Here is a 12,884-nt window from a genome sequence, read left to right as displayed (position 1 = left end):
AATGAAGAATAATTGTTGAGGTCACTTAGTCCAGCTGCTTTATTTGTAGATGAAGAAATGAAGATCAGAGAGTTTGTTACACACCACTAGCTGAAATAGTATTAGTGAACCTAGGAGTCTTGAATCTAATGTCATTCCTCATTTTATTTTGCCAGGTTGTTCCTCAAATCAAAATCAGTTCAAATAATTGAAAACAACTTTTATCATTCACCACCCTCAAATAAAAACATAAGTGTCATTTTTGGGGGTTTTTTCTTATTGGATAAATTTGAAATGTATAAATTTAAAGTGTACATTATATTACTTTGACACAATATATTGTAATATGGTTGCCATTATAACCATATTTATCACATTACATACTTATATAGTACAATATTGTTATAGTGTTATTTACCTTGGGTCAGAGTCACAGTGACAGCCTGAGTTGCTTTCTGAACCAAAATATTGGGTTGTTGGAAAAGGCATGATGTATTTTTTCTGTTTTTCATTGCAAAAATGCGTCATGACTTTTCTGACAACCCAATATAAAGAACTGTTAAATTGTGTTCAGTAAACTCTTAGTATTAGGTTGGAGTTATTTTTAGATTGTGATCTGTGTTATAATTGTTAACCAAGATATTCATTTAAGTAGATTAGCTGATCTAACCAATCTCAATGAATAGGAATGTACTAAACCTACTTTATCAGTGGGAAAGGGAAAACAAATTAGGTAATTACTGTGATGTCTTTAATTTTCTTAGTGGCATGTATAAATTAAATCACTAAAAATGTAAAGAGGGGGGCCGGCCAAGTGGCTCAGTTGGTTAAGAGCTCACTCAAGTGTGCGAGCTCTGAGCAACAGCGGTTGGAGTCCCGGCCCGAGTTGAGCTGCCGCTGAGCTGCCAACAGGTGACAGGATGTCTCAGCTAAAAAAAGAAAAAGAAAAAATGTAAAGAGGGAGGAGCAATACAAATACTGTAATCTCAGGTTCTGAATGGCTCTCAGTGGTTCTTGAATTTTTTATTGCAACATGATTGAATATAAATTGGTGGTTTATAATAAAAATATTCACTCTTTATAGAAATAGTGAATTCGCATTATAAAAAACATGTCCTACTTAATCTCACTTCTGTCAATTTCATTTTATCCCCATGAAATATATTATAACTCTGGTTTATGGACTTGACAGGAATCTGTTCAAAATGTTTTGTAAAACTTTCTATCTTGGTAAAACTGAGGTTTTTTTAGTTGGAAGGATAAGGTTGAGGTGATGGAACATGTAAGTAAAATTAATACTAAAATGAATTCTGAAAAAACTCTGCTCAGATTTTCTGACACGCATATATGCAATCTTGTAATCCCACTTACAGATTATGCCGTTTACTAAATATGGCTTTTGTTATATTTAATTTTGCACTATTATGTACTCCATAAAAGTTTAAGCTATTTAGCCAAAAAGGTAAAAAGAAGAATTGACAGGTAAACCTAATAGTTTCTTTGTAAAATATGAACTGAAATGTTAGTAATAGCATTTGATAAAGGAAATTGTAACAGAACCACACTGAGGAGTGTTAATCTGATTAAGTTCCAACTTTTGTAAAACGTAATATCGTAAGAAAATACTCATGTTTCAATGAAAAAAAATAGGACAACATGATCCCAACTTTATCAAAAATATAGAAGACTAGAAGGAAATAACCTAAAATATTAATAATGATTACCTGTGGAGATTGGCATTATGGGCATTTTTTTTCTCTGTTTTTCATTTTCTGTACAGAATTGTGTTACTTTTATATTTTGAATAAACAAAACATTTTCTCACTGCCATGCTCAATGAAATGAAGTGTTCGATGACTTGCAAAGAAGGACAGTTGTCAGTTTTTAAAACAAATATGGCCTTTTGGAAATGGTTTATATAGTATTTTTAGTTCATACTTTTGAGCTTGAATAAAATATTTGAGCTGTATAAATATTTGCATTCAATTAAGAATACTGAGCCTAAAACTATAAAGCAGAAACTCGAAACTTTTTAAATAATAGCCTTTTCATATCTAGAGGTTATTCTTCAGAATTTGGTAATTTTCTTCACTGTTGTCAGATTTTATTTTTTATTGTTAAATGTCCAATAACAAGTCACCTCCTTTAAGAGAGAATCTTCAGATGGAAATATATATCTTAAGTCTTTTATATTTTATAATCCTGAGTGCTTAGATAATGTAAATTTTTTCTCTTTTTTTTTTTTTTAGAGGAACAGAAGGAAAATGAAAAGAGGAAAAACGAAGAGCAGCCAATGGATTCTGAGAACCATTCTATACCCAATGCTCTAGAAGAAACTACCGTGAAAATAGAAAAAGACGAAAAGGAACTTGTGAAACTGCCCGTCATAGTAAAGCTGGAAAAACCTTTGCCAGAAAGTGAGGAAAAAAAGATTATCAAAGAAGAAAGTGACTCCTTCAAGGAAAACGTCAAACCCATTAAAATAGAAGTGAAGGAATGTAGAGCAGACCCTAAAGATATCAAAGGTAGCGTGGAGAAGCTGGAACCTGAGAGGCTTGAGTTTGGTAGCAATGTGAAACCTTCTCAAGAAATTACTGAGAAGTCTACTGAGGAAACTGAGAAACTTAAAAATGACCAGCAGGCCAAGATACCACTAAAAAAACGAGAAATTAAACTGAGTGATGATTTTGACAGTCCAATAAAAGGACCTTTGTGTAAATCAGTTACTCCAACAAAAGAGTTTTTGAAAGATGAAATAAAACAAGAGGAAGAGACTTGTAAAAGGATCTCTACAATCACTACTTTGGGTCATGAAGGGAAACAGCTGGTCAATGGAGAAGTTAGTGATGAAAAGGTAACTTCAAATTTTAAGACAGAACAAATGGAGACAAAGTTTTATGATACAAAGGAAGACAGCTGTATCCCCGCTAAGGACAAAAGTGTCATCGTGGAGGGAAATGGAGCAGAGTCCTTAAATTCTGTCATAACAAGTACGAAAATAGGTGATATTGAGAAAGAAGTGGTCCCGTTAGGGAAAGATGCAGAAAGTTCAATATCAGATTTGGAGACTCTAAGTCAAAAAGGTCAGATAAAGGAAACTGATCCTCCAGAAATGGACACCTCTCTCGAGACTTCTGAGATGGCAAAGGATCTCTCTTTAAAAACTGCTTTATCTACCACTGAATCCCATACCATGAAAGTTGAAGAGAAGTCTTCCAAAAGTAAGGATAAGCGCCCACCAGTCCTAGAATGTCTTGAAAAGGTCGAGAAGTCCAAAAAGACTTTTCTTGATAAGGACACACAAAGATTGAGTCCAATACCAGAGGAAGTTCCAAAGAATACTCTAGAATCAGGAAAGCTAGGCTCCCCTGAGGCAGCTGAAACTTCTTCGCCACCTAACATGGCTGGCTACTGTGAGAAACTGGCCTCAGAAAAAGAGGTGGTCGAGTGTCAGAGCACAAGTTCCGCTGAAGGTCAGTCCCTGGGAAAAACAGACCCAGAAACTCTAAGAGAGGATTCTGAATCCACTAAGATAGAAGTGGATAACTTGGACAATGCCCAGACCTCTGGCACGGAGGATCCTTCTGAGACCAAGGGTTCTATGCAAAAAAGCAAATTTAAATATAAGTTGATTCCTGAAGAAGAAACCACTGCCTCAGAAAACACAGAGATAACCTCTGAAAGGCAAAAAGAGGGCATCAAGTTAACCATTAGGATATCCAGTCGGAAGAAGAAGCCAGATTCTCCTCCCAAAATTCTAGAACCAGAAACCAAGCAAGAGAAGTCGGAAAAGGAAGAAGAGAAAACAAATGTGGGTCGTACTCTAAGGAGGTCTCCAAGAATATCTAGACCCACAGCGAAAGTGGCTGAGATCAGAGATCAAAAAGCTGATAAAAAAAGAGGGGAAGGAGAAGATGAAATGGAAGACGTGTCAGCAGCTTTGCAAAAAACAGACAAAAAGGAAAATTTGAAAAAAATGGAGAAGGATACAAATTCTAAAGTAAGCAAGGTAAAAATTTCTCTTAATCTGAGTTTTAATTTTCACTAGAAATATTCGGCTCTAAATGTTTGTATTATAACTTTTTTACTTTTGGCTAAAATAAGTCATTCTAAGATATCTTTCTGTATCTGAGATGTCTTTTCTCAATATTTATCCCTAGATATTTTATTTCATATTCTATCATCTTGTCATCTTTTAAACTTTTTCTCTATTATAGGCAATATAGGAATATATTCTGTTTGTAAACTACTCAAATAATACCCAACCTATAGGATTGAAAAATGAAAATTCCCTATAAACACTATTAACACCTTGGGGTCCATCTCGTTCCAATCCTTTTTCCATATATTCATGTGTATGTTTGTAAATAGCCATTCACTTTAAAAATAAATTAAGTATGTTCATTTTTCTATGAGTTTTTCATTTAACTTAAAGTGTGTCCCTGAACTCCTTCCATGTCAGTAGATATAGTCTACCTATTCGTTATGAATAGCCACATAGCATTCCATAGTGTGGATGTACCTCCGTTTATTTGACTACTCCCTTATTGATTGACATTTAGGTTGTTTCCAATTTTTCACTGTTACAGGCAATGCTGCATTGAAGATCATTTTGGACATGAGTGAGTATTTCTTTAGAATAGACTCCTAGAATTGGAATTGCTGGGTCAAGGGGCATGTGTATTTTAAGTTTTGGTAGCTTTTGACACACTGTCCTCCAAAAAAGGCCCCATTACGTGCCCTCTCATTACATGTATGAGAGTGCCTATTTTCCCTAACTTGAACCATAGTCTAAGAAGCCAGAATTCTTTTTCAATAACCCTCTTATTTTAAGCAAAATCTGGTACAAATCTGGCTAGTCTATGGGAGTTTGTTATAATTAAAAGTGCTACTTTTGTTTTTAATTTAAGTGATCAGATTGTTCTTCATTTTAAGTGATCCTCTGTACCCTAAAATACTGAATTTTTAATTCTTTTCTTTAAAAAATGTCCCCTTCTGTTAGAATTATTTCGGTCTTTCATGGGGACTTATACTGCAGGAATGAATTGAAATATGAACTAAAAGATTTGTGAAACCAGGCAATAAAAAACAATTTGCAACATTATAAACTTATTCTCTGAATAATATATTTTTTAAGTTTGTCAGGATTTTTATTTGCAGTTCTGACCCATTAAAAATTTTTAAATTCATTTCTAATATGGGAATTTAAAGTGTTGTATAACAAAATGTGAGAATATAGTCAGTGCTCTGTTATAGAGCCTTTAAAATGTGCATGGCCTTTGACCCAGAATCCTCTTCGAGGAATTTATCCTAATCACAGAGGTGTGTGTAAAAATTTACATTTACAAGATTACAATTGTTTTTGAAAGTGAAAAAAATGGGAAACTACCTAAATGTCTGTCTAGTAAGGGATTAGATAAACTACATGATGGCATATTATATAGTCATTTACAGTGATGTTAGGAAGATATTTTTTGACTAGGGAAAATATTTATAAGACAGAGTGTTCATTATAACCCCCCAAAATAGAAAAAAAATAATGGAAATATATACCAAAATTAAATAGTAGGTTTATCTGTTGGAAAAGCTACAATAATTTTTCTTTTCTTTATATAGTGACTAAATATTCTACAATGGACATGTAATTAGAAGTTTTTCTTTTTACATTGTTATTATGCCAAATCATCCCAATTTTTTATTTTGTGCTAGGTAAAAACCAAAGGCAAAGTTCGATGGACTGGTTCTCGAACACGTGGCAGGTGGAAATATTCTAGCAATGATGAAAGTGAAGTGTCTGACAGTGAAAAATCATCTGCAGCTTCAGAAGAGGAAGAAGAAAAAGAAAGTGAAGAAGCCATCCTAGCTGATGATGATGAACCATGCAAAAAATGTGGCCTTCCAAACCACCCTGAGCTAGTACGTACCTGACCTAAATGAACAATATTCCTATTACTGATGTGCTGCGGTTGCCCAAAGAAGCCTAACTTTTCTGGGTTTGATCATGATTTGCATTTTAGAATGCTGCAGAGCTTGTGTGTGCAAAATAACCTTTATTTCTATTTCTCAAATAACCCAGTTAAGGGGCGGTCAGGATCCTGCTTTCATTCTACCTGGTTAGGTATTGACATTTTCTCTACTTAAGGAATCATTCCTAATCTCTTCTCGCAAATCAATGAATTTATTCGAATGTTGCTGTTCTGTTCCTTTGCTTTAAATTCTTCTTTCCCTTTAAGTTGCTTTATAATGATATTTCTGAAGTGCCAGCTTTAAATACGTCAGGCCTGAAGGCCGTATTGCCCTGCTGTAACAACACGTAAGTCAAGTAGTTAACCTTGTAGGGCTGTAAACTTTGGGAAATGGGCAGTTCTAAAAAAAAAAATTAAGAGGATAAATTATAGATCAGATATATTCAGAAGAATAGTGACAGATTTCCATGGAACTTTCTTCCTCAGGAAGCAAGTTCTTTAAAGGTAGCCTAAATCAGGAAAACGAGTTCCTGACCTATATATACCTTTTGCAGTTCATAAGTGCTTTCTAAAGAGCCTATTGAAGAAACACTCTTGTTATGCCCAATTCTATGCAACTATTCTGTTCTTTTGAATAGATTTGACTTTAAATGCAGGCTCCAACTATTAAGTAGAAAGAAATGTAAAGAAAGAGGCTTCCACATGGGTAGAATTATGTGGATCAGAAAAGTTTTGAGATCCTCTAAAGTTTGGAAAATTCATATGAAGTGGTTCTCCAAGGCTCTTTTTTCCTAGAAAGCAGTATGGTGTGATGGGGAAAGCATGGACCAGACAGACTTGGCAGCAGATCCTGCTTCCACCACTTATCAGGTGCTCTCTTCTCTGTATCTTGATTTCTTCGTTGTAAAATGGGAATAATACCACATACTTCTTCTGAGGGTTGTTTGTAATGTTATGTAAAGTTGCCTAGTACAGTTCCTGACATCTATATTCTGAGTTAAAGTTATTTGTGATTTACTTAGTTTTTTCTTGACGTTAAACTCATATCTGGAAACTAAATTCATCAGCAAAGTTTATCATATCCAAGAAGTTTCAGCAGATTCACATAAAAGATAGAACCAGATAATGACTTTAGCACTGAGACGAGTAGATGCTGAAGTTACACTGAGAAGACCCTCCTATGCAATTTTATGGTCATCAGACTGTGAAAGTTAGGTCAAGATTTTCGTATGGAGAAAGGGCATGAGAAGATAGGAGATAGTGATCTTCCCTCTAAATCAAAATCAACACTTGTGTTCTTTCCCAGCCATTTCCTAATCTCTCTTTAAACTAAGATATGGCAATAGATGTTAGTGACAAACGGTTGTGAAGAAATGAGAAGTAAAATGAGGTGAGCAGAAATGATATTGAGGGGATGGAGAAAGTTGTACCCTTCTTGGCACACACACAGGATTTTTATTTATTTAGTTTCTTAATAACTGCTTTGATAATCCCAATGGGATTTTCTCTTTACTGTGCCAAAAAGAAATAACATTGGAAAGTGAAGATCCCAGATGGTGGATTTCTTATGCCATGTGTGTAACGTAATCCTCAAATCAAAATGTCAAGCAACTATTATGTGTTAAGCAGTAGGGAAATGATTCTGAATTAGAAAGGCATGGTCCTTGTCCTCATCGAGCTCACAGCAGAAAAACAGTAAATTCAATAAGTAGAACTCTCTGGGATTTTCCAAATTCTTTAGTCAAAAATAAAAGGATCGTTGCCTGAGGCTTGGAAATCTTTCATAGTAATATTTATTTTAATGAGATTTTACCTTTATTGCAGAATAGAGACAGTCAGTATTTTAGAAATAAATTGATTTCTAAATGTTTATTTTTAATTTTGGTACTTGAAATTTAAATTATGTGTTACCGTATAAACAATGTGATAAATAGAATCAGGTGCTCAGGTTAGTCTACATATATATGTCAGTGAAATCAATCAATCAATCATATAACTGAAGTACTGGATTCTGGGTATTGGCAGAAAATGGTGGTTGATTGTACAGAGAAGGGGAAGGGTACTTTTGGACGTTAAATCACTGCACGTGTGCACATCCCACCCTTTTCCCCCTGCCCACCATGGTACATGTTAGCAGTTCAGAAATTATATATATATAAGATTGAACAAATAAATAAAGTATAGCGAATAGGCGACAGTGTCTACTGACAGAAGTTGCAAATAAGCAAGGCTGAAGGCTAGAATGAACCTTGTGGTGCTGGATTAGAGCTGGAGATATTAGCATGAATTTATGCTTATTTTAATGTAGATATATGTTCACATGGGTTGCTATACATACATGTATTTCCTAGCTCTGTCCTCTGAGAGAGCTTAGAAGCAGTGATACCCCTTAGCAGTGAGCACTTAGCCCTCAGATCTTGGTTTCTAAATAGCATTCTCCATTAAAGGAACCAGAGCTTCTGGGAGAAATGGCTGATCTAGGCTTGGGCAGGAAAAATATTAAGATGTGCCTGGAGTATCCAATAGTGCCAGAAACTACAGAAGTGCTTTTTAAAAAAAGAAAAAAGAATGCAAATGAGCCCTAAGGGCATAGCCAACCTGAAAGCGCTCCCGGTATGTCCATGGCTAGAACAATTTGAATTTGACAAAATAATAGTTTTATATTATAAACCAAAGACAAAATAAATATTCATTACTTCATCCTGACATAAATAAATAATTGAATAAACGAAAAGATGTGAGGTAAGGGACATATTTTCTTTACAGAAGAATTCCAAATAACAAAAGTAGAAGGTTTGAGGGGAAATAGAGAATCGCCATTAGATCACCACAGTAATCATTTTTGCAAGTGAGATCTAATTGAGTGCTAATAGTAGGTGAAACTTTCAGGAAAAAAAGGATATTTGCGTAACTTCAACGTATTTTCCCCTACAGTATTTATTACTCTGGCGATTCTACCTTACATCTATAAATTATTTGATACTCCTCCTTCCAGAAAGTGGAGCCTAATTCCCCTCCCCTCAAGTGTAGGCTGGACTTATCACCTGTAATGAGAATAGAGTGTGGAAAGTGAAAAGTAGTAACTTACAGTGATGAGAACCTACAGACACTACCGTAACCAAGTGATTGAGGTTCATATCACCAGTAATTAGTCATAATGATATCATGTACCCCCAGACATGATGCAGTGACCAGGGCACTTCAGCGAACTCTGGGATTCTTCCCCAGAATTCATAACCTCAGTCTAATCAAAGAAGACATCAGACAAACCCATACTGCAGGCAGTCTACATAGTGTCTGACTAGTCCTCTTCAAACACAGTCAAAGTCAATGGGAGACAAAGACCAAGAACCATTACAGATCGGAGGAGATTAAGGAAACATGATTAAATGCAATACATATAATATCCTGAATTGGATCCTGGAATCAGAAAAAAAGACATTAGTGGAAAACTGGTGGAATCTGAATGAAGTCTGTTGTTCAGTTAATAGCATCGTACTGATGTTAATTTCTTAGTTTGGGTCAATGTACCGTGGTTATATAGATGTTAACATTAGTGGAAGCTGGGTAAAGGGTTTATGGGAACTCTGGACTATCTTTGCAACTCTTCTGTAAATCCAAAATAATTTAAAAATAAGTTTTATTAGTTAAACATTCGTGAGTGTGCCATTTTAAGTTTTAAAGAATTGATCATCTTAAATTCAAAAACAAAAAGCATCAATTTAAGACTAATTGTTGTTAGCCTTTGTACTTGAACATGATGGTCTTTAGTACCATTCCCCTCATACCTCAGTCCCCTCCCTATTTGAATTTACATAATGAAAGGAACCATGAATGATTCTTACAGATACGTAATTGAAATGCTGTTTAAAATGGAAATTATTTGTATTTTAAAAATTCTTTGTGTGGTAGGGTAATTTGATACTTGAGCTATAAAACTGTTATAGAGAATATATTGTTATAGCCCTTATGATGCACTAGAAAAAGATTGTGTCTCTAGTTCAGAAAGGACTTGCTATTTTTCACTTAATTTTGTATCTTAACATTTTATCTTAGTTTTTTATTTTTAAAATTTTTTTTAAATGGCACATTTACATCCCTAATTATCAGAGATTTTTTTATTATGCTTTATGCAAATAGAGAGTACAGTATAGTATATTTCTTAGTATAGTACTAAGATACTGAAATGTCTTGATTTTAACTTGAGTCATTGAATTTTTGTCATAGAGTTAGGTTGATATTAATGTGTGGTTTATTTCAGATTCTTCTGTGTGACTCTTGTGACAGTGGATACCACACTGCCTGCCTTCGCCCTCCTCTGATGATCATCCCTGATGGAGAATGGTTCTGCCCCCCTTGCCAACATGTACGACCTGGCACACCTTTGGTTTTCCAGTCTTTGATTTTATATTCAAATTAGTAATGCTTTTAGACAGCCACTAAACATTTTAAACCTCCAAAAGAATTTGTATATATTGTCTACCTTTTGTCTAAATTTCCGTGAAATTAGAGACGATTGAAAAAAACTACCTTTTATTATTACCTTTTAGGTCTTCCCTTTATTTTTTCCAAATCCTCAGAAGACATGTAATTTTTGTAAAATTATAGTCTGGTTTATTTTTGTTTTTCTCACAAAAGCACAAAAAGCCCCAAATTGAGATACTATGCAAGAGGGGAAAGTTTCTTTCTGTTGTTTACCCCTGTATATCATCATCTTTTTCATTTCTACCTGACTTCTTTTTGTCAGTAGTTTTATAGGTGGTTATGAATTATGTAGCATTATGATGGTACTATGAATAGAAACGTGGATTCATCTTCCCTCATATCTTGACTCAGGTGATTTATTTCTGTAAGCTGAAGGATGGGATAATTTTGTATCACTGCGCCCAAGGGGTCCTTTCTCTCACAAGCCCAGCCTCATTTTGCTTTAAAAAATATGGGCTTTATTGCATTTCTCAGTGAGGTTGATTTCTGTGACTTAGCACAGCTTTATCAGTTAACATTCTTCAGCTATGTTTTGACCCAGTAACCATATGGCGTGGTTTTGTAAATTTTTTTCTATCTCTTTTCTAAAACTAGTGATTGGCACCATTATATTTTATTGTGCATATAACCTTCTCCCTTAAAAATGTCTTGGGATTTTAAAAAAATTTTATCTACTGTCACGTATACACGTTGAACCAAATGCTATTTTAAACATTGGTTACTGCCAGCTAGAGAGACATAGAATGTGTTTTTTGGCGAGGTTCTAAATTTCTCTAACATGCTTAATTTTAAAGATACTATGCTCATCTTCAGTTCAGTGGATGTTAAAGCACCTCATGGTTTAACTAAACACAAGGTACATTTCAGTGTTCACTCACTGTGTGACCCCTATCAGCTCTCATAACACAGTCTCCATGAGCTAACATGCAAATGACAGATGAGTGTGGAAAGGTGTTAAAAATTATACACATCTGTTTGCTGTTTCAGAAACTGTTGTGTGAGAAATTAGAGGAACAATTGCAGGATTTGGATGTTGCCTTAAAGAAGAAGGAGCGTGCTGAACGCAGGTATTGTGATATGTGTGTTAATATTTTACTTGGGAATTTGACAGCAGAATTGTCTTACAGTATAGATGGATGTGTCTTTCTACAGCGGAGATTGGCAAACTATGACCTGTGGGCCAAACCTAGCCCACTTCTTGTTTTTGTATTGCCCACTTACTAAGGATGTTTTTTTTGTTTTTAAATGATTAAAAAAAAATCAAAACAATCCTATTTCATGATACATGAAAATTATATATTCATGTTCTATTGTTCATAAATAAAGCTGTATTTGGAGCACAGCCATGCTCATTTGTTATATATTTTCTATGGCTACTTTTGTCCTACAGCAGCAGAGTTGAGTAGTTGCAACAGAGACCTTATGATCTACCAAGCCTAATTTATTATCTGTCCTTTTACAGGAAAAGTTTGCCAATCCCTGATCTAAAATATTTATCAGAACCTACTCTGAATAAATATTGGTCCAAGTATTGTGGAGGATATGTACCTAAGTATGTAGTGCAAGAAAACTGTAAGAACTGGTCTACGATTTAGTTACCTGTCTTTGGGTGGACAGAGTTAACACTAATAAAATAAAGAGCATTTACATACTGAACTATGTTCTATTGACTATAAAAGATTCCTCCTTTTTCAATATGCCACTGCAATGTGGTCTAAAGCAGTTGAGAAGGCTTCTTGGAGGAGATAAAATGAGTTGAGCCTAATCTTTAACAGGGGGCTCAAAATCAAGACATATGTTTATTTAGACTTATTTGTACCTTCTTTGATGACTCTATTGCTAAACATACATTCATACCTACTGTGTACCAAACTGCAGAGGAAAGATGAGTAAGATAAAACTTTCGCTTACATGGAGTTCACCCTCTATTAGACAATACAGACTGGAGGAGCCAGTGATACAATAAAGGACACGTATCGGGCAACACAAGAGCATTGTGGAGGGGGTTTGAGTTCTCCGCCTACGGGTTGAGCTTATCAGGGAAGTCCTTGGAAGATAGCCTGGAGTTATACAGGTGGGCATGCAAAGAAAAGACATTTTAGGCAAAGAGCGCAAATGTGAGCAAAGACTAAGTGTTAAAGCGAGAATTGGAGAGTGTGGGGATGAAGCTATAAAAGCAGATGGAGGCCAAACTGAACAGCTTTGCACACCTGGTTAGGGAATTTGAATTATTCTCTCTAGGCAGTGGGGCGGCCATCAGAGGAGAAATCAGCATCATCAAATTTTTATTTCAGAAAAAATGCCCCGGTAACAGTAACAAAAAGGAATTAGAGATGAGGCTGTGGCAGTAGGGTCTGTGAGAGCCAAAGAGGCCTGAACTAGGGCAGTCGTTACGATGATAATAATAAAGTGGAGACAATGAAGAGAATTTTCAGAGATGAATCAGGAGGACTT

At 35.0% G+C, this 12,884-nt stretch overlaps 1 protein-coding gene across 3 annotated transcripts in view; it reads left to right on the top strand.

Moving 5' to 3' along the window:
- The window catches only part of RSF1 (remodeling and spacing factor 1), a 119,998-nt gene that overhangs the window by 84,701 nt on the left and 22,413 nt on the right, over positions 1 to 12,884 (top strand). The window contains exons 6-10 of one of the 3 annotated variants that reach the window (XM_019631649.1): positions 2,229 to 3,979; positions 5,689 to 5,895; positions 6,741 to 6,815; positions 10,207 to 10,311; positions 11,418 to 11,497. In XM_019631649.1, the coding sequence (XP_019487194.1) occupies positions 2,229 to 3,979; positions 5,689 to 5,895; positions 6,741 to 6,815; positions 10,207 to 10,311; positions 11,418 to 11,497 (2,218 nt within the window). Of the gene's footprint in view, positions 1 to 2,228; positions 3,989 to 5,688; positions 5,896 to 6,740; positions 6,816 to 10,206; positions 10,312 to 11,417; positions 11,498 to 12,884 lie in introns of all 3 variants that reach the window. The other 2 variants (XM_019631648.1, XM_019631650.1) reach the window with 2 other exon arrangements.

The sequence above is a fragment of the Hipposideros armiger genome, unplaced genomic scaffold, assembly GCF_001890085.2.
Source record: "Hipposideros armiger isolate ML-2016 unplaced genomic scaffold, ASM189008v1 scaffold_1030, whole genome shotgun sequence".
Taxonomy (NCBI): Eukaryota; Metazoa; Chordata; class Mammalia; order Chiroptera; family Hipposideridae; genus Hipposideros; species Hipposideros armiger.
Note: the sequence above shows the minus strand (reverse complement) of the source record. Positions and strands in the feature narration are given on the sequence as shown.